The sequence below is a fragment of the Nelumbo lutea genome, chromosome 5 (genome assembly GCF_056320005.1).
Source record: "Nelumbo lutea isolate HS-2025 chromosome 5, American lotus-T2T, whole genome shotgun sequence".
NCBI classification, from domain to species: domain Eukaryota; kingdom Viridiplantae; phylum Streptophyta; class Magnoliopsida; order Proteales; family Nelumbonaceae; genus Nelumbo; species Nelumbo lutea.
Window position 1 is genome coordinate 34,941,617 of NC_142688.1, and position 22,529 is coordinate 34,964,145.

Consider the following 22,529-nt stretch of genomic DNA (forward strand, 5'->3'; position numbering starts at 1 on the left):
AAAGTCTGATAACTCCTCTTACTTGGGAATCTCAGACTGGGCCAAATGGTACCAGGATCGGTACGCTGGTACAACTGTATCTGAGAGAAAATAAGTGCAGGTGCCTGCGGGTCCGGCATAAGGTTTTGAAAGAGAGACAATTGTGCATGAGGACACACAGAGCCAAGCAATAATCCGGAAGTCTGATAGAAACCTCATTGTGTACCAGATAACCAGCTCAGAATGGTTTAAGTTAGAAAGTTCAGTGATGATTATTTTCCTCCCCTAATCCTTCATTGCCAGACATGTCTTATCTTGCCTTGAATATCATTTGGATGTGCTTGTTTTTGGCAGTATAGCTATGATGGCATATTGATAAAACAACATCATTCAAGTATTCAACCACTCAAATCCAAGATTGGAAAATGACTTAATCCATTTGTGAATTTGTGATGCGATGAATCCCATCTTAAGCAGGTCAGAAGGCCTTGTCTTACAAACTCCCATTTGGCCTTATGTCGGTACATGTCTTCGTCTACCATCACATTCTTAACTTAGGCCCTGGCCACAATGTCAAATCTGACGGAAGGGCTGGAACCTGGAAGGGGTCATACCATACCCTACTTCCTAGAGAAGAATGCCGAGTCAATGGAATATGGATGCATCCAGAGTTCCAGACTACCCAGTGTCCACAAAGACGACTGGATCCTTGCTAGCCCCCATTAGAACCTTTTCTTTTTTTTTTTGAGGCCCAAGCTACGTTTTGGATGCAACCCTAAGGCCAATTTGTAGCCAGACAAAAAGGTTAAAATGATTAAATTTTTTTCAATGATGATGAAACAAATCGGACACAAGAATAAACATTATGCCGATTCCTCCCAAGGATTCCTCTCTATGGTTATTCTAAGGCCCACCTCCATTCTCAGATGAGAAGCAGACTCCCCATAGTGACCAGCCTCAAATAATTATTCAGTGGAATCAGATATCATACAACATGTGCTGTTATCACCATCAATTCTCCCTAAAAACCAGACTGGAGAATCCGAACTCAAGTTACATGTCAGAAAGCATAGGACCCCATCTGACCAAAACATTGTACTCAGCATCTGTTAGAACACAAGTTACAACTCTTCTGCTTATCCTAGCTGAAATACCAAACAAAATACAGCACTATGAACTCCCACATTAATCATTATGAATTGGCAAATAACAGTAAATGTTCCATACCTTCTGCTTCTCACCCCATCACCAGATGGACACTCCCTTGGGAAATGCCCAGGCTTGCCCCATTTAAAGCACTCCCAACTGTTGTAGAGGAAGGACAAAAAGAATTCAAGTAGCATGCAGAGATCTTTAGCTCATTCACATATATTGCCTTATAACAAGACAAGATAGAGGAAAAAATAAAAAATTAGTCATATTTGGCATCTTGTTAATGCATGCAACTAATCTCATCCTCCATAAGCGAAGGGCTAGTTTAGGGGGTAGGATATCTTTCAAGATTCAGAAGTTACTAGCACTAAACTCGGGTCTTGTAGAGCAAGGAGATTACTCCCAGGTGGTTATTTCCTGGACAAAATTTCAAAGCCAAATGCCTTGGATTTACAGGCACAAGATCCAGGAAATTGAATGTTTAACAAGGGAATGTTACTGTTAAATGGGTGAGAATAGGAAGCAGATATTTTGGGATAAATTTTAATGCTTGTTCGGGGGTTTGTGATGCATGCCAAATTGGAATATGCAGCTTGAGACCCAACAAAATGGGTGCCTGGGCTCAAGAATCATACCCACTAAAAAACTGATTTTTTATGAAGAAACATTGCACAAGCAAGGAAAAAAACATTATGAAAATATGCAAATGGTTACTTTTGCTCAATGCTTTAAAAGGTGTGGGAGGCGTATGCCTCATGTGCCTCATGCACGTGAGCCTCCAGAAGGTGATGAAAGGGCTGTTAGATGCCTCACATCACCACCATATCATTGATCATGTACCTTCATTTGTCATCCCATCCAATTGTTGCTTCTTAGAAAACCTGTTACTTGTGGTCCCATAAGTTCAGTTTTTTGTTGCTTATTTTTGCTTTATGCTTGCTTTCTTGTACTGTTATAGGTAGCAGGGCATTTTTATCCTATTACCTAATGTTATGTTAAACACATATAAATAATACTGCTTAGGGCGGCAGTAATAGAACATTCTGCCCCCATTCCTCTCCTATTCTTCTTCTCTTTTCTTCTCTTTTCTTCTCTTTCGATTTCTGGGTTATTTATCAACCTAAAATTTCTGTTCTCTTCGTGGCCTGATTCTTGGAGATTGGTGGAGTTCAAAGCTTTCCCAGGACACTTCTGTTCTTGGAGATTGCCCAGCAGTTAGGAAGAATCAGAGAAAACTTAATTGAGGTGAGATTTAGGGTTAAAATCTCATATTGAAGGTGCCGCCCGGAAGTTTCTGGGTAGTCTTTTCAACTCTCCTGAAGTTTTGTAAAGAGGAGGTAGGGTTTAGTGTGTTCTTTTTCTTCTCTGTGTTGAGCCCAGCATGGAGTTCTTTGGGAGTGAACAGAAACCTACTGGAGAAGGTGCTGAAAGGGCTGTTAGTATGACTGGTAACAACCCTTTTCAGATTACCACAATCAGGTTTGATGGTTTAGGCTATGTGACTGGAGACACCAAGGAAGACCTTTCCTATGCAAAATGGATTCAAGAAAATTATCTTGTGTGTAATGCAAGAGTAAACAGAGGAAGAAGAATTTGTTATATTATTCATCAATCTCGTATGTATATATACAATTTACAAATTCTATGTTAGGAAAGAAGACTAATCAAATTCCTACAAATCAGTCCTACAATCAAGGTAAATCATATCTCCCTAGTATTTACTTCCTATTTTAATTATACAGTCTGTAACACTCCCCCTCAAGCTGGAGCATAGATATTAATCATGCCCAGCTTGTTACAAAGATAATCAACCCTAACCCCATTAAGAGCCTTCGTGAAGATATCTCCTAGTTGTTCTCCTGTTTTCACATAACCTGTGGAAATCAAACCTTGCTGAATCTTTTCACGAACAAAATGGCAATCAATCCCGATATGCTTAGTTCGTTCATGAAAAACAGAATTAGATGCAATGTGAAGAGCAGCTTGGTTATCACACCACAGCTTGGCTGGTACTGAAGTTTTAAGACCTACTTCAGTCAGAAGTTGATATATCCACATTATTTCACACACAGACTTGGCCATAGCTCTATATTCCGATTCTGCACTCGAACGTGAGACAGCATTTTGCTTCTTGCTTTTCCATGAAACTAGATTCATTCCAACAAATACACAATAGCCTGAAGTAGACCTTCGATCTTCCTTGAATCCTGCCCATTCAGCCTCTGAAAAAACATTCAATTCCAGTATGACCATGATTTCCATACAAAATTCCTCACCCAGGTACTCCTTTTAAGTAGCACAAAATTTGTTCTACAGTTGTCCAATGATTAACTGTTGGAGAGGACATGTACTGACTCACCACACTAACTGAATACGCAATATCCGAATGAGTTACAGTAAGATAATTCAACTTTTCAACCAATCTTCTATATCTCTCAGGATCTTCAAATAATTCACCATCTTTTGTAAGCTGCAAGTTAGGAACCATTGGAGTGCTACATGGCTTAGTTCCCAACTTTCCCGTCTCAGACAACAAGTCAAGTACATATTTCCTTTGAGATAAGAATATTCCCTTCTTGCTTCTTGTTACCTCAACACCCAAGAAGTATTTCAACATTCCCAAATCTTTGGTATGAAACTGAGTGTGGAGAAAGGATTTAAGGGATGAAATCCCCGTAGTATCACTCCCAGTAATGACAATATCATCCACATACACAACTAACAAAATAATGCCAGCAGCAGAGTGCTTGAAGAAAACAGAATGATCAGACTTACTTTTCTTCATACCAAAATTCTCGACCGCCTGACTAAACTTTCCAAACCAGGCACGAGGACTCTGTTTCGACCCGTACAGAGACTTATGAAGATAGCAAACTTTCCCATACTCCCCCTGAGCAACAAAGTCAGGCAATTGCTCCATATAAACTTCCTCCTGAAGTTCCCCATGAAGAAAAGCATTCTTGATGTCTAACTGATGAAGAGGCCAATTATAAGTAGTTGCCATAGAAATAAACCTGACAGAAGTAAGTTTAGCAACAGGAGAAAAGGTATCAGAATAATCCACTCCACAAGTCTGAGCATATCCTTTAGCAACAAGACGGGCTTTCAATCAGGCAATGGGCCCATCAGGATTGACTTTAACTGTAAACACCCATTTACACCCAATAGCCTTCTTATCTGCAGGTAAATTTACCAAGGTCCAAGTACCATTGTCCTCTAAAGCATTCATCTCCTCAATCATAGCATTACGCCATCCAGGGTGAGAAAGGGCTTCTTTAACAGTCTTAGGAACAGAGATAGAATCAAGAGATGCAATAAAAGAACAAGAAGATGACGACAAATGATTATAAGACACAAATGAAGACACTAGATAAGTACACTTACTCTTACTTTTACAAAGAGCAATAGGAAGATCATCATTAGAGACTGGTTCTGATGACGAAGGTACTGGATCATTTGAGACTGAATCCGACGACGAAAGAGCTGGTGCAGGACATGGATCTAGAGGGGTTGGTCGCCAAGAATAAACCTGTACTATAGGTGGCTTAGGCCTAGCAGGAGCAGATTCAATAGGACAGATGATGTGGCAATATATATTAACAAATCATCATCCTCTCCCTGACTTGAATGAGGAGTAGATGGAAAGAAAGGTTTATCTTCTAGAAAATTAACATCAGCTGACACAAGATATCTGTGAAGAGTAGGACAATAACATCTATACCCTTTTTGAACACGAGAATACCCAAGAAAATCACACTTCAAAGATTTTGGATCTAGTTTGGTAACCCGAGGACGAACATCCCGAACAAAGCATGTACACCCAAATACCCTAGGCTCAATAGGAAACATTGTTTTATTTGGAAACAGAACATGATAAGGAGTCTTACCCTGAAGAACAAACAAAGACATACGGTTAATCAAGAGACATGCTGTGGAAACTGCATCAGCCCAAAAAGGTTTAGGAACCATCATTTGAAATAACAAAGTTCTTACTGTTTCCAGAAGGTGTCTATTTTTCCATTCAGCAACCCCATTTTGAGATGCTGTATCTACACAAGAAGTTTGATGAAGATCCCATGCTGAAGCATGTAAGTTTGAAAGGATTCTGACAAGTACTCCTTAGCATTATCACTTCTCAATATTTGTATAGAAACATTAAATTGAGTTTTAACTTCAGCACAGAAGGCAGAAAAATGAGAAAACACCTCAGAACGATTTTTCATTAAATATAACCATGTCATACGAGAGTAATCATCAACAAAAGTAATAAAATACTTAAACCCAATTTTAGACTCAACTGGACTCGGACTCAAAAGGAGCACTAGCTCGTTTATTGACTCTAGGACTCGAATTAAGACGATGGTGTTTAGCAAACTGACAAGACTCACAATTTAATGACGACAAACTCTGAAATTGAGGACAAATTTGCTTTAACACATGGAGAGAGGGGTGGCCCAACCGACAATGTGCTTCAAAAGGGGTTACAACTCCAGAACAGGCTATGGATCTTGGAACTTGTGTATCAAGGATGTAGAGACCTCCAGACTCATGTCCTTTACCAATAATCTTCTTCATCGTAAGATCCTGAAATAAACAATAATCAGGAAAAAATGAGACACAACAATTAAGGGTACGAGTGAGTTTGCTAACAGAAATTAATTTAAATGATAACTGAGGTAAACAAAGAACAGATGACAAAGGAAGTGATGGTGTTGGACTAATTGTGCAGATCCAATAACACAAGATGTTGATCCATCTGCTAAAGTAATAGGAGAGGTAGATTTATGAGACTGAAAGGTAGAAACAGACTTGAATTACCTGTCATATGATCTGTAGCTCCAGAATCAATGACCCATTTTGAAGAGGAGGAAACAAGACATGTATTGGGTTTATCTGACTCGACGATGGCAGTAACAGGAGTAGATTGAGGTTTCAATGATTCTTGGTACTGAGCAAATTTGGCATATTCATCTGCAGATATCATGACAGACTTCTTAGAAGTATCTGTGGTGGATGCAATATGGGAAAACTGAGTTTTCTTATTCTGCAACTTCCTGCAACCCCACTTCATATGTCCTGGCTTATGACAGTAATGACACACTATCTCTCCTGACTCCTGTCCATGAGTATTAGTATTCCTGTCATGGTTACCTGACTTGTCATAATTGTTGGATCCTGTCCCTTTACTACCACTACCACTTTTGTATTGTTGTCTCCCTAATTCAATTCAGATGTATTATTGCAGCTGACAAGGGCACTACTAGGCTGAACAGGTGGAGAACTTTCTGTACGAAGGACCCTACTGAAAGCATCTTGTAGAGAAGAGATCTCTGAACTGGAAAGAATCTGAGATTTAGCAGTCTCAAATTCAGAAGGGAGGCCGGCTAAAAAACTCATAACAGCCATCTTTTCATGCTGAGCTTGTTGAACAGTCACATCAGTACTAAACGGAAGCAACATATTAAGTTCTTCATATGTTTTCTTGAAATCCATGAAATAGCTTGTAAGAGATCTATCGTCTTTGTCCGCCCTGTAAAAGGCTTTGCAGACATCATAAATGCGGGAAATATTCCCCTTTCCGAAGTACAAGAACTCTAGATAGTTCATTAATTCCTTAACAAATTCACAGTAAGTGACTAAACCACCACCTCACTTTCAATGGAGTTACGTATCTGCAAGAACAAATGAGCATCCTCCCTCAACCAAGACTTTCTCGAGTCATCACTAGGAGGGTCATCAGTCAAATGGTTATCCATAGCAATACTCAGTAAATATAGTTGAACAGTTTTACTCCAATCCAGATAATTAGAGCCATTAATCTTATGCTCAGTTATTTTTGACATCAATGGAACAACATCCGACATAACTACTGATTTCTTGTCTGCCATAATCTCAAAATTCAAATAAATAGAAGGAAAGAAATGTATATTTTGTGAGTATTGCAAAAAACCTAGGCACACGAAAGACACTTGCTAGAAGTTTCATCACAATCTTGTACTAGAAAGACTCGAGAATAAGAAGGGAAATGCAAATGCAGCTGTTACATCAGCTGGTTCTTCCCTTCTGGGACCTTGGTCTACTTCTTTGGAGGCCTTAACAAAATATCCATAGCTGATAGCTCCCCTTGTTCCTATTTCTGGCAAGGGAAACATCAGTCTCTAATGCCATTACCTTGTCCTCAGTTTTGCATGTACTTAAGCTTAGCACTAATTTACTTTTAGTGAGTAGTCTTACAAGAAGCCAGAATTGCTCAATAACCTTTTCTCTTGACCATCATATTTTCTAGGATCTGGTGACAAGGAAGGTGATTGGGACTGGCCATGAGATGAATGGAATCTACTTGACCGAGTACCCACCTGGAAGTGATAAAAGACTTGCGAAGTATTTTGTTTCTCAGCCTATGAGTCAGATTATGCTTTGGCATAATCGTTTAGGTCATTTACCTTTTGAGTCTTTAAAAAACTTGTTTCCTACTTTGTTTAAGTCAGTTCAAATGTCTTTTTTGAAGTGTGGGAATTGTGAGCTTGCAAAACATTATAGATCCTCCATACTGATGTGTGGGGGCCATATCATATTTCTGGTACCGGGGGGGAGAGTAAGTATTTCTTATTGTTTGTTGATGATTACTCCCATTTCTCATGGGTTTATCTTATGCGTTCTCTAGATGAGGTTCCCACCTTATTTCTTGAGTATGGGGTTGTCCTCATACACCTCAACAAAATGGGGTGGTTGAGAGAAAAAATAGGCATATCCTGGAAGTTGCAAGAAGCATTATGCTGAATTCTAATGTTCCCATTCGTTTTTGGGGGGATGCTATTAATACAACTGTGTATCTTATCAATCGAGTCTCTTCCCATGTTTTGGATATGAAAGCTCCTTTTTCATTATTGCATCATGGGAAAGATTTGTTCAAATTTTGGGACATTATCGTTCTAAGTTTGATCCTAAGGCTGCTAAATGTATATTCCTTGGTTATGCACAGAATCAAAAGGGATATTACTGTTATGATCCTCGTGCTTCTTCTCAGGAGGAAAATAGTGAGAGGGATAGTCCTTGTCTTGAAGTTCCTCTGCCTATTCCTATTCTTGAAGGAGAATTGTGTAATGAGGTTCCTTGTCAGAGGTGTAAAGAGTTGAGAGTTTAATCCCTTGCGGAGGGTAAGCGTCGGTGCACTATCTCTGCTATATCTATTCCTAGGTCTATCCAAGAAGCTCTTGTGGTACCTGAGTGGAAGAATGCAATGGAGGAAGAGATGGGTACTCTCGTTAAAAATAAGACCCGAGAGATAATTGACAAGCCAGAAGGGAAGAAACCAATTGGGTGCAGATGGGTGTTCACTGTGAAGCATAATGCAGATGGCTCAGTGAAAGGTATAAAGCTCGGCTAGTTGCAAAGGGGTATAGGGAAAGAATGTTTGCTAAGATGAATAACATTAGAGTTGATGAAGCTATAGGAAAGAAAGTTTGCAAATTGCAAAAGGCCCTATATGGTTTAAAACAATCTCCAAGAGCCTGGTTTGACAGATTTAGATTGACTCGTGAAAGTTTTGGTTATGTACAGGCCCACTCCGATCACACTCTCTTCATTAAGAGAAATGGCGCTTCTCTCACCCTTCTTGCAGTGTATGCTGACGACATTGTTGTGACCGATTGTGATGCTGATGAGATTGATTCTCTCAAACAAACGCTTAATAAGGAATTTGAAGTGAAAGACCTTAGTGACCTGTGATATTTCTTGGGAATTGAAGTGGCCCGCTCTAGACATGGTATCTTCATTTCACAGAGGAAATATGTCCTTGATCTCCTTGAGGACACTGAGAAACTAGGAGTTAAACCAGTAGACACACCTATTCAATTGAATCATAAGATAAGTTCCGAAGGAGGTGAGCCTCTTGAAGAGAAAGACATGTACCAACGATTAGTCAGAAAGCTCCTTTATCCATGTTTACTTGTCCTGACATCTCCTATGTTGTTAGTGTTGCCAGCAAATACATGCATTCTCCTAGAACCACTCATCTATTGGTTGTGGAAAGAATCCTTGCTTACTTGAAGAGATGTCTAGGTCGTGGTATACTCTTTAAAAACAATGGTCACATGAAAATCGAGGTGTATACTGATGCTGATTGGGCCGGATGTGTTGATAATACAGGTCCATGGCTCATGATGTGGCTGAAGTGTTATGGCTGAGATCTCTTCTTGAGGAACTAGGGATTGCGTATGAGAAAAGTTGGGAATGATCAACCAACTATTCCCAACTTGAGGGGGAGTGTAGTGATACGGTGGACTAGACCTGATAACTTCCCAGATCATACGAACAGCTGTAGAATCTTATTTGGAACGACAAAATAGATAAAAACTGAAAATATGAACTGTAGAAATGAATTTCAAAAAGAAACATTGAATAAGAAATAGATCTTATAACACAAAGAAGTGAAATTTCCATGAAAATGAGAGCTTTTCTTTGTCTTCACCTAGAAGAAATGTTGTGTTCGTAGGGCAGAATTAGCCAATGGAAATTATGTGTGACTTATTTAATGTATAATATTCCAATAACCGTTAATTGTGTGCTCAAATTTTTCCAAGATTACTCTTATGAAATGATGGGATCAAGAACACACCTGACACAACCCAATAGCCAATTTACAAAATATGAATCCTTGAAGTTCCAAAATTGCAAATTCCTACAAAAAAATTACAATAGAAGTGTATTTCCTATAATTAGTAGATTTTCTACCAAAAGAACTAGGCAAAACATTTAAAATTTTAAATTTGTAGGCACACTTTCATTAAAAGCACCAACTAGCAAGAAAGGCATAGCAAACATGTTCATCCAGTTAAAGGAACCAATTAACTGAAGCAAATTAACCATAGAAAATTATGATTTAGGAAATAAGAACAGGAAGAACTTACCTTGGTCATTGATAATTTGGTTAGTCGACTGTTATGAAAATCTAACCAGAATTTGTTCCTATTAGTATAAGCAAGTTCTCCAATTCCCAAATTAATAAAAAAAATTACCAATATTTCAACTAAAAATCCAGTTTCAAGGCTTCAAGCCTAATTAAAGATCAAAACATGGTATAAAAAAGCATTCAAAATAACCATAGCCCCAGTTTTAATTTTTAAACTTTTATAATTATGTAAAACTAAGGAACCAATTAACTGAAGCAAATTAACCATAGAAAATTATGATTTAAGAAAATTAACTGGAGGAACTGGGAAGCAATTGCCAAAAGCTCCTCTAGAAAGGAAAGTGTGGACATGCATTAGATACCTCCAACTGAAGGTTTTGTGAAACTGAACTTTGATGGGAGCAGTCAAGGTAATACAGGCCCCTCAGGTATTGGAGGGGTATTCAGAGATTTAGAAGGTCAAACTGTAGCTCCATTCTCAGGCCCCATGGGTTTGGGTCACTCTCTCAAAGCAGAGTTGCTTGCAGCAGTACAAGGAGTGCAGATTGCAAATGGGTGCTACAGGAATGAAATGAAGAAGTTTAAGTGGCTTACTAGAAACATGAATCTCAGGATACAATGGGTGAGGAGATCAGAAAATGGGATGGTGGATGCATTGGCTAAGCAAGGGGTGAATAGGGATAATTTGTTTTGGGCTCAGTTGTAATTTTTCTTTGCTTTTTATAGAGAGGTAGCATCCCGTGCCTCTCTAAGGGATGATGCTTGTAAGGTCTTATCTTAGTAATAAAAGTTTCTTTTTATTCGTCAAAGAAGAAAGAAAAAAAAAAGGGAAAACTCACCTTGATCGCTGTTTCAATGAGGGTTGAGCAGTTGAGGAGAGCACTGGAGTGGTTCTTTTGCAGTTCTCACTTCTCAGTTCGAACCAGGAAGAAGAAAGGAGGGAAAACCCCAATATGTCTGATTCCCACCCTAAGTCCCTAATGCTTTTTCATCTTTTTACATATTTACCCCTGTTAGAAATTGGAATTTACACCCTTATATCCAGAGTACTCGAGGCTACCACCTCAATAATTTAATGCCTCACTGAAACTGAGGTTGTCACCCTGCAATATCTTGAAGAGGCTACCGAGGCTAGGCGATTTTTTGGCTGCCTCACCTCGGACACCTTTTAAAACCATGCCATATAGTATAGTATTCAACAGTCCATGATTCTAGTGAAATTCCTCATTATTCTTTCATTTTTTTACTACATAAAGGAAGTAATACATCAAGAATAACTATTTTTTTCATTATTTAACAGCTAAAAAATCACTCAAAAGCTTAATCTTCTTCCAAAAAGAGAGAAATAACTAAATGCCCCTTCGACGGCGAGGCCGGAGATCATACTTTCTTGTAATTGAAGTGGTCATAACCGAATTCTCTCCAACTTCTTCTGGAAATGTATAATCAGGGTCTTCACAATTATCGACATCTTCTGGTAATTCTGTATCAACCCATGAAGATAAGTTCACATCACTCTCTGTGTCCTCCAAGGAAAATAATTTGTTTCTTTCAATGTTGTTAATCTTTTCCATGAGTTTCAAAAGCAACTGATGATTTAACACTTCATAGTCCCTGCAAATTTAAACGCCATCCTCATCAGAAATAGATCCAACTGATTACATGGGATAAGTAAATACACACCCGAGCCAGTACATAGGACAATGGACATATCATTCTCCATCCTATTATAGGATAAGGTATACACAAAATTTTACCTGTAAGTGAAAATGGAGTACAGTATCTGAAATGAAGCAACCATTAGGAACAATGATCTAGCCATTAATATTTTAGATGCAATCCAAGTTTGCTGATCAAGGTCATCAGCCCCAAGTCTGACTACTACAAGTTCAACCAAGAATGTGACACACAGTCCTGAAGAACAAAACCAGTCATTCAATAGCAGTGTCAATGAGTTTTATGGATAACTGTACTTTGAAAAATATATGTAAGAAATCATACCTAGATAAAGCCTTGGCCTCACACAATAAGTTTGCTTTGCACTAGTGAGCATGTAAAAGATAAAGATAGCAAAGGAGTAAAAGAAGAAAGTCTTAATTGACCGTGATTCAAGTAAGATAGCATTGTACAGCATGAAGAGCTTCTCTAAAGCCATAAACATGCTTGCTTGCTTCAATTCAAAAGCTTCCTGTAGATAAAAATGGAACCAAGCTGAGACTTACCATTACAAATAGCTCAAAATGGTTAATAAATTTTATCAAAGAACCATGTTAATCTGAGAGAACACACACCTGAGCTTCCAATATTGATCTTGAATTTTCAACCAGATGATCATGGGCCTGTTGGAGTTGTTCTTGACGTTGGAGAAGTTCTTCTTGTTGCTTTTGACCAAATTCAGCTAGCTTCTGTAGTGTTGCCCTGCAAATTTCAAAGTGGACGGCTAATTAAGATAAAGTTCATAGATTTTTGTGATTATATAAGCAGAAATAAGGAGTTGGGCCTATTTATTACCTGCTTTCTTCTAGTGCTTGAGATTGAAATTTGGTTAGGAAATCTAGGCCTTCAAGAGCTACAAACTGTCCATCAAGAAGTTGCTTTTGCTTATCCAATGATAAACCTGCAATATCCCCGATATCATCAGCTTTGTCTTGAAGATTCTTCATCTTCAAGGACATTGAATCCCCAACTTTATTTATCTCCCTCTCTATCTCTACAGTCTCACTTCTCAGCTTCTCTACTTCTTGACCCAAACTCTGGTAAGATTCATGAAGCATTGCCATCCCTCCCTCCAATATATCCTTCATTTTTTCCTGTCCTTCTTGTAGTTCTGATTGGGAAGCTGCAATTCCTTTCGATTGCTCAAAAATTGCTATTGAATGATTAAGTACAGCATCAATCTGGCCTTCAACATCCTTTGACTTCTGCACTATTTGTTGGGCTTTTGTATCAATTGAAGTTAATGAATCATGGATTTGGTTTGAATTCTGTAATAGTTGCTCTGATATATCTTCTATAATTTCTAATTTGCCTTCTGCTACTTCAGCAGACCTCTTTAAATCATTAACCAGTCTCTCAGTTTCTTGCTTGAATGCATCAGCCCTTGAACAATAGAATCAAAATTCAATTAGTGGTTAGAAGATGTGATTGCATAGAAAAGTAAAGTAGAAATGGACTAGAATTTACCCCTGAAAAGAGCCCAAGACCAAGCATGATTTTCAAGAAATAAACTCTTAGTTAGCCAAATAATGTCCAAAGTTGCTGACACTGTACTCAAGGTTTGTTTATAGCCTGAAACTTACTAGCCTTTGTGGCCAGTTGCCCAATAGTTTGGCTAGATTTATTGCACCCCATATGGAAAAACATGATAAAAAGAGCATGGTAGAGATGACTTACTGTAACTGATGGCAGATAGAATTGGTTTCAAGGAAGAATTCAAGGTAAATTTTATGCGTGAACTCATCCAAATTCTTGAGGCATTTCACCATGGGAGTACCAGTACCACAGGACGGGAAAGGTGATCTTCCAGAATCCTTTTGGAAGCAATCACTGAGATGCCAAGCAAGTCTAGATTGCTTCTCTTTATCTGCAATAATTTCTGAGCACCCAGCAAAGAGATTCCGATAAGCATTTTGCCAACATGAATTAGTACTGACCAACTTGCTTCTTGCATTTTCAATCAACTTAATTCCCTTTCTATCATTTAGAGTCTCCATGGAGAATTCAGAGGCTGACACTATCTTTGAAGGGTAATTATTCTGATGGGTTGTTGTTGTGGAAGAAGAGAACCAACCCCATGACTGGCAGTGTGGTGAAAGAGATACCAGTACTAAAAAAACCAGGAAATGAGAAATGTGATGAATCATTTTGAGTGTTGTCTCTCTCTTTCTCACTTTGTAGTTTTGAATCTCCCACCAAAAATCAACTTTTTTGGAAAGCCCACCAAAAATAAAATCAAAACCTGCATTAGCCATTCAAGAAATTAGTATTATGTGATAGTAGTGAAATGGTCATGTCGAAAATATCATCATGTGAAAGAATATCAACAGAAACCAAAGTTTGGATATAAACTACTTAAAGAAATAACTGAAGAAATAGGAGAAACGGGTGATCCTTGGCCCGACCCATGAACCCACTTGTGTATTTCTAATTTCTAGTTGTGGCTTAGCAAAAGCATGGCAAAAACACAAGTACATAAGTCGATGTGAACGGGCTCGGGTTCGCGCTGGAAGTTTTCTCATTGATGGGAAAGAACAACCAATCCGAACCAGCACCCATGTTTTTCCTGGCACTGTTTCATCCATTAGGACGACTCAAAAATGAAAAGCCATGGATCGAGGACGTTCGCTATTATGATGGATTAAGATGGTCTCAAACGGCTAAAACATTCATCAATCAAGGATATTCAAGATTCAAGTACAATCCATGGTAACCCTGCCTTGAAAATTAGGATTTTTTTTTCTGGGTTCAATGGTAAACCTGCTTTCAGCAATTCATGGCTAGCCCTGTATTGTAAATTATGGATTTGTCAAAACAGTCCATGATTTTTTGGTATTAACCATTAAAACAAGAAAACTTGTTGATCGTTGCAGAAACTTTGGTCTGGGGGGGTGGGGGGGGAGAGAGAGAGAGAGTACTTGCGGGTCTCTCTCCAGAACAAGAGTCAAGAGACTCAAGACTCCTTCAATCAAAGCATTGAGAGAACCGGCGAACACGTAAACGGAGAGAGAATCAGAAAGAGGAACGTAGATAGTAAAGCATGGGAGCCAAGAAAAGAAAGGTTCCGAACCGTCGTTATCTGGAAAAAGGATTTGAGAGTGACAGATTTTAAAAGAATTCAAGGGTGCCAAGTAAAAGGAAAGTCCGAACCGTCGTTACGCGGAACAGATTTCCAATGATAGCCTCCGAAAAAGTGATAGGCTGTAATCGGATCGGACTCGGATCGGATTTACCTTCCTCCAATTTCGATTCTATTAGAAATCTGCAACATCCTATAGTTCGATCTGAAATCCGATCGGATTTATACATTAACGGATCGAATTCTGTCTCTTGAAGATAGACTGAAGCTTTGTTCCTCCGTTCCTGAAAAACCATGGCATACCGAAGGTGACGCTTACGACGGTGATGCCAAGGATAACATGCTTCTTGTCTCCACCATAGAGAGATGGTACTGCTTTTGCTCTCATCCCCCATTTTCGTTCGTATAAGAGTTAGGGTTAGGGATTAAGCATGGAATAATGTAGTTGTTTGAGAGGTGTTTGAGAGGAGTAGCAAGAGCAGTATCGTTATCGGATAATTTGGATATAAATACGGATAATAGATAGAAATTTTTATAAATATATTAATAATATTAAGTTTAATGTCAAAATAATTATAAATAATATATAAATATATAGAAGTTTTATATTTTAATGGTATATACAAAGAAATATATTATAATTAATATAGCGAGATACTAAATATTATGCAATTTTAATACATCAATAAAGAATCTAAGATATTATATAGATTCTTAGAAATTAATACATGCACAAATCCATTATTATTTTATTTTATGTTAAAGTCTAAGATACAAAATATATACAACTATTCTATTTGAACTACTATATCAATATTTTTATTTTATTATTTTTACTTTTTAACATTAACAAAAAAAATCAATTCTCAAATGTTTGTTAAACAATATTTTCATTTTTTAAAAAATAAATATGTTATTATAAAATATAAAGTAATAATTTATAATTTATAAAAAAATATATAAATTTAACTTAAAGTATATCAAATTTAATAAAATTTTGAAGATATATCAAATCTATAAAAAATCATAAATTTTAATTACTAAAATAATTATTCTATTATTAAAATTTTTATTTTATAAAATTTTAAAATATAAAATTATTTTATTTTTATATAAATGTAGATTAGTATAATTGACCAATTCAATTTATGTTATATTCTCAAATATTTTCTAAATAATATTTTTATTTTTTAAATAGTAAATGTATTATTTAATGAAAAGTAAAATATTAATTCATAATTTATAAGAAAAATGAATATACAAATAATGTGCAAATTTATAAATTTTAAGTATTAAAATAATTATTCTATTAATGATAATTTTATTTGTATAAACTTCTTGAAATTAAAAATCATTTTTTGGTATATATGTAAATTTGATAAATTATTCATTCCATTGTTCATAAAATACTAATTAATTTTTTTTTTTAATTTATAGTTGAAGTTGTTGAATATTAGTATATATTGTTTATAGGTTAGTGTATTTCTTTTATTATCAAAAAGTGATAAGTGGCTTGGTGGTTGAAGAGGCATGTGCTCTTGGTCATTGGCGACTTTAGTTCTATGTTCGAATTGGGTCAGCATTTAAGAGAAAAAACTGCATATATATTCATTCACATTGGGGAAAAAACACGTTTAGGAGGACTTTCTTTGATTTATGTTATTGTATTGGGAGAGGGGAGATGTGTTGGAGGTATTTGTGCCATGTGTAAATAGAGGGGAAAAAGGAATGAAAAATGATAACAGGTTGATTGTAGAGTAGTGTTTTTTTTTTTTCATTTTTGATGAATCGAGAAGGTGAATCATGTATGGATGACATATTCATTTTGTATCCATAACCTTGTAACTTCAAACAAAAACAGCCCTGAAGATTGAATCTCTCTCTTCTCTATTGTTGCAATTCAGTTTCAGTTGTTTCTTTCATCAATACATGGTGTGGATTCAATGTTTCAAGAACATTCATTCCAATTCTTTGATGACAAGTAGGATTCCATTGAGCAAATAGAAGTAAATTCAAATCCCTAAAGGTGGGGAGGTGATTATATATCACTAAACTGACAAGGCAGACGAATCTACCAGAAAAGAAAAAAGAAAAGGCCAGCTTCAAGATTGATAAAAAATTTTCATTTTTTTTTTTAACTCAGCATGATGACTCTTGAGTAAAAAAAAAAAAGAAAAACATGCTTTAATCAGTATTTTCGTTTCAAGTCAAACATTTTTTTCTGAGAAATGAAATATTTCAGCTACATTATCTCATGTTAACATATCAATTGCCACAAGTGCCATCAAATTAATTACTTCATCCTATTCGATAGTAGCCACATGAGGTGGCAAAATCTTGCTGACCCGTAAATCACAAAGCAACAAAAATTAATCACTGGCATTTGGCTTAAAACAGATTTCTTGAAGACTTGATCGATTCTCAATGAATGATACTTGATATCAATGCTTCTATTGAGAGTTCATTTATGCTACAATTGTGATTTGTGACTTGTGACTTATGTGGATCCATTTGTGATTTTTTTTGTTAAGTAAATGGATTTCATTCAACGATAGAGAGTTATAAAGTCAAATACAAGTGGAATATAGGGAGAGAGTTCAATTTTTGTCCTGCGGTCTGAGAATGACGGTGGCAGCAGTGGTTCAATCATCAGTTGCAGCGGCGGCACCGATAAAAAGGTTAGGTTGTTGATTCGGCGCAAGAGAGAAGAAGAAATGGGGAGAGAGAGAGAGAGAGAGTACAGTCAAAAGGAGATTGGGCAGGTTTAACAAAATTTAATAGTTTTTGGAGTCTAGATGTCCGTTAAGGTCTGGACTCCGTTAGTTGAAATGCATCTGACATCTTTATATGACGTGTTCTCTTTTTATTGGTGCATGCAGAAAGTTTTGTGCATCTTGGATGGAGACAATGTAGTGCGGCAAAGACAGAGATAGTGCCACGAAGCCGGACGGAATCCCCAAAATTGTTAGATACTTAGTTGTGTTTGATTGCACTTTTTAAGGTTTGAATTTGAAAATGCTATTTTTCAGACTTTACCCTTTGTTTGGTTGTACCTCTTAAATTAGGTCTGAAACTGATTTTCAAATCTGAAAATCATAAACTTAGGCCAGCTCTTAACACGCTCAGACACGTTTCAGAGTTGGTCCAATGTCCAAAATATCTTTAAAATTTTTTGTAAATGACCCGAGTTACCCCTGATACCCCCAAACCCAGAAAACCTAAACATTCAACCTCTCTGTCTCTCTGTCTCTATCTCAGTCTCTCTCTCTCTCTGCGCCCGATCTTCTTGCCATTGTCACTGCAACTTGTAACAACTCTCTCTCTCTCTCTCTCTCTCTCTCTCCTGTCTTCCCACCATTGCCACTGCTGCTATCTTCTCTCTCCCCCTGTCTTCTCGCCACCATCGCTGCAACAAGCAGTAGTGGTGGTTTGGTGAATAAATAAGAATGCTTTTATTAATTATTAATTATAAATTATTTTTATTAATTATTTAAATATTTTTTAATAAACATTAATTATTTTTTTATTAAATTTACTTGTGTTATTTATTAATTATTAATAATTTTTATTAACTAGTAATTTTTAATTACTTCATTAATTATTTTTTTAATTTTAATCAATTTATTTATTAATTGATAATTACTAATTTATTTTTTATTTGTATTGTTTCAATATTATTTTGAGGTTGAAAATTATTTTTTACGAGATAATGTAAATTGAATTCAACATTTTTCAAATTGTATGTTTTAAGGGTAAAATAGTAAAATCAATAAATTTCAGATGGTAAAGGATTGATCTAACACAAACAAACTTATAGATTTTGGTCCTCAAAAAAGTAGAAAAACAACTATACCTTTTTTTAGATTTCAGACATATTTAATATCTTTTTAACTTTTCAGATCTGAATTTTAAGATTTATCAAATGCCACCTTAGATATTCTTCTCTAATACAGATGAATTGGGTCTGCTCTTTCCAAAGAGCACCTCACACGAAGTACTGAAATGGTCCTAATCATGGTGGGGTGGGTCTGTGAGGCCCGAGTGAGGTGCGCTCTGTAAGGAGCGATCCAGACTCGATACAGACAGACAAAGACAAAGAGATAATTACCTTTCGGTTTCTCCTCGTGGTCGTGGTCGTGGGTCGTCCTCGACGTGGATGAAAGAGGAATAAACCGACCGATCATATAGACTAGATCAGGCTGGGCTTAGTACTTTCGGATAATGGGCTTACCACGTTAATACTCGACCCATACACTTTGGGTCAGGTCTGGACTCGACGTACACCCAAGTCCAAACATTTGCGGTCTGGGCCATTTGGGGCTAAGAATGCTCACCCAAGTCCAAACATGTGTCCATCACAAAGACTCTCCTACTTGAACCGGAGATGCAACTTGGGTAGTATATTAGTATTAAGCAATTTTTAAAATTCAAAGGAGCTCTTGTTGGGCTTCCGGCCCATTGAAATTTTCACAAAATTGCCAACCCGACCCGACCCAATTTGCACTCCTAAAACCAGAATCAAATGAAAAACAATCAAAACCAGAGACCAAAAACCCCCTAAATAAACAAACCAAACCTCTATCTCCTTAATTGGGTTGGGTGGGAGTTCAATTTGGATCCAATCTATTTAAAACTGATGTAGGCCTAACTGGTGTGGGTTTTGCCCATCTTCTCCAAATAGGCAACTTAATTAAGATGTTCCCTCGACAAATGGACGTTTTGGATAGGCCAAACATCATCTGCCCCTGGATAAAAAAGATATAGGAAAACCCAAAAGAGACTGATTCTTTATAGCATTTGGCTTTCCTTGTTTTTCTTCCTTTTTCCCCCATTTTGATGTTAAATTAATCTCTTCCCTGGTTCTTTTATTAACCATCTCAGTGATGATATGCATATTATATTTATTTCAATTTTCAAATAGATGGTTCTTCAATGCATCTATGTTTTTGCCATTCATCCATTTTCTAGCCACATGAGTAAAAGGCAGTCTTCCCTTCCCTGTTAATATTTCAGTGGGCAGTGTTATTACCACAGGAAAAGCCACATCCAATGGGCTAGATCCATAAATGGGCCTGTTATGGGCTACAATCTTTTAGCTTGAAATAGAATTTAAGCTAGTTAAGGGCAAACTTTTTCTAAGCATGCACACACAAACACACATGCATAATCTAATCAAATAAACCAGAAGCTTAATATTTTCTGGGCCTAAGTCAAACACAGCTTGAGATTATGCTAGTCTCAATCTAGAAATCCTTGGCTTGATTGTCATGGTCCTTGATAACTTGGACTCCCTGCACAATTGGTCTGGACTTTGGCCCAACCTTGGCCCATACTCCAAGTTACTCCCCTTGGCACCTGAGCTCGGGTTGAACTTTTGCCAAAATTTGTGGGCCTTGCCTGAAGCCTGAGCATGGAACAGTATAAATCATGGACCAAGCCAGAAGCCCAGCCCATGTGCAGGTCTACTTGTCAACATAGCACCACTGCTAGGCTATGGGGTAATGGAAGACAAGATTGACCTGTTCATCCATTTACATGGAAAATTGGTTGTACATAGAAAAGAAGTGAACAAAGAAATTCTAAACATCCTTTCCCTTTGCTCTCCCCTTCAATTTTAGTTTCTCCTCCTTATTCTGTCAAAATTGGGTTATTTGTATGTTAGTATGTTATAACTTATTTGGATTTTTAATTATTCAAGAAGGATATTAGACCAGTTACACCACTAATGTCAACAAACTGTTGGAGGGTTTATTTTTGTCATTATTGTTGTTGTTGCTGCTGCTGCCATTGCAAAGTGGAGGGATGATGTGGCAAATCCAGACTATTTATCTTATAGGGGACCCTCTGGGTTGAGCACTTTATTTTCCTACTCCATCTAAACTCTATAATCCATGATAAATTTGAGCTTTATTTGAGCAATACCAGATGTTAAAGTAGAAAAATCAATATTGAAAAAAGGATAGCAGAGACATGGTTTTAACTCACAGGGATTTTGTCCATGTTGGACCCTTTTTTTGCAATTTTGGAATTTTAATTAACTTTGACAAACTCATTTTTATGTTATTTTTAGTATTTTTACTATTTTATGAAACGTTTTTAAAATTTATAATTGGTACTAAATTTGAGCTTCTGGGAAAATAAATGGATAAAATCCAAAAATTTCAACAAAGACTTTGACAATGTTATCCTTAATACGTACTGGCAAAATTAGGAGGCGTTCGGTTTTAAGAAAGATGGGCCCATGATATTACCACAATGAGGAAGACTACTCGACTAGGAAATCTGGGCCCTTACAATGATAAAGATTTGTGGTTAAACATTATTACAGGCCAACCTCCTGCCAGAATCGATCTCAGCTATGAAAACTGAAGGTTGTGGTGACTGGTGAGCATACAGCCTCAAGATTTGCAAGCTTTTAAGGTAGGGTCCATTGTTTTCTACAAAGGCTATCTTCTCAACGAGTAGATGAACTGGAAATAGGTGGCAAGGAGGGAATAGAAGGTACCTAATGCTCATATTCAAGGTTCAGAGTATCTGCTCGTACTGTATCGACTGATAGGTATCATGCTGGTAGCTTTTTGATAAGCCCCTATAGGGGTTGTAGCGGGTCCGATCATGATTCAGAGAATAGCTGAGACTTAAATCAATCCCTCTGAACTGATCTAAAAAAAATAAAACATAAAAAAACATCGATACAGGCTAATACACCCAACCAGCATATCAGCCTGTGCCGAAACTTTGGGAGTCAGTTCTGCGCCCCATGACGGGGTGCCCCACAACGTCCCACACTGCATCCCCTCCTTGTATGGGAACATCTCCCAATGATGACATCATCGAATCTAGTATTATCATCGGGAGATGTTCTGAATACATGGCAGGGATGGGGTGTGGAACATTGTGGGACACCACCTTGTAGAGTGCAGATGTAAACTCAATACTTTGAACCTTGTTCATACTTTGTGGGACCTATCTTTGTACATCAGACTGCTTTGGTTCGACCCAATTGACTGGGCCATTCCTTCAGTTTGGTTAATATCTCATCTGAGTTTTGCATGGGTCCTAAGCACGAGCCGTAGACAAGTTTTGTACATTGAACAGGCCCTACTTAATGCTTTTTATGACTAGAAATGAAGAAATATGATCGGTTGATTCTTTACCCTTCAGCCTTTGCTTTTGGAACTTTCTCTGGAACTCTTTAACATTTTTATGTTTGGTTAGAAAATAGAAAGTTGAAGGAAAATTCTTCACAAATTCTGTCTAAGTACATCCTTTCAACTTTTGACAGAGATTTGTACTTTTTGGCCACATGGCAAGGCGGGATGCATCATTGTATCTACTTTCCCTTCTTTTGACAATAGCTAATAAAATTTTAAGGTGGTCATTATGTAGTAAAGTTAGTGGTTAAATGTGCAAATTAATTGTTTTTTTCAAGAATAAATATTTACTTTTTGAAATGTATTTTGGGTCGTGACCTTACATTCCATAAGGAAATAAAGAATATGTAGAAATGTCTGCCAAGCAAAACTCTTGGGTCAGAATGGGAGCCACCATGTGACCGCTAGCTATATACACACAGAATAGCCCATTTATATGCCAGATATGAAGGATGGTGCAGACATGTTTTAGTGGGACTCTAGCTGTGTTGGTCCAGAACATGACACATTAACTAGTGATGACTTAAGGGATTAGGTT

The 22,529-nt window shown here is 37.1% G+C and overlaps 1 protein-coding gene across 5 annotated transcripts; it reads right to left on the reverse strand.

Annotated features, from left to right (window-relative positions):
* Window positions 1–784: 784 nt before the first annotated feature.
* On the reverse strand, window positions 785–15,317 carry LOC148851643 (protein GAMETE EXPRESSED 1-like). Of its 5 annotated transcripts, XM_088943581.1 has the most exons (10): window positions 14,992–15,293; window positions 13,436–14,000; window positions 12,554–13,141; window positions 12,334–12,460; window positions 12,044–12,230; window positions 11,800–11,956; window positions 11,429–11,656; window positions 9,749–9,811; window positions 1,207–1,284; window positions 785–1,124 (listed from the first exon to the last, which is right to left on the reverse strand). In XM_088943581.1, exons 1-10 carry the CDS (start codon window positions 15,230–15,232, stop codon window positions 1,121–1,123), a joined length of 2,238 nt encoding a protein of 745 aa, XP_088799707.1. In that variant the 5' UTR covers window positions 15,233–15,293; the 3' UTR covers window positions 785–1,120. The 5 variants fall into 5 exon arrangements, with proteins under 5 accessions (XP_088799707.1, XP_088799706.1, XP_088799710.1 ...); XM_088943580.1 differs by having other exon boundaries at window positions 1,012–1,284; XM_088943584.1 differs by lacking the exon at window positions 14,992–15,293 and adding an exon at window positions 14,677–14,903 and having other exon boundaries at window positions 1,012–1,284.
* Window positions 15,318–22,529: the final 7,212 nt, after the last annotated feature.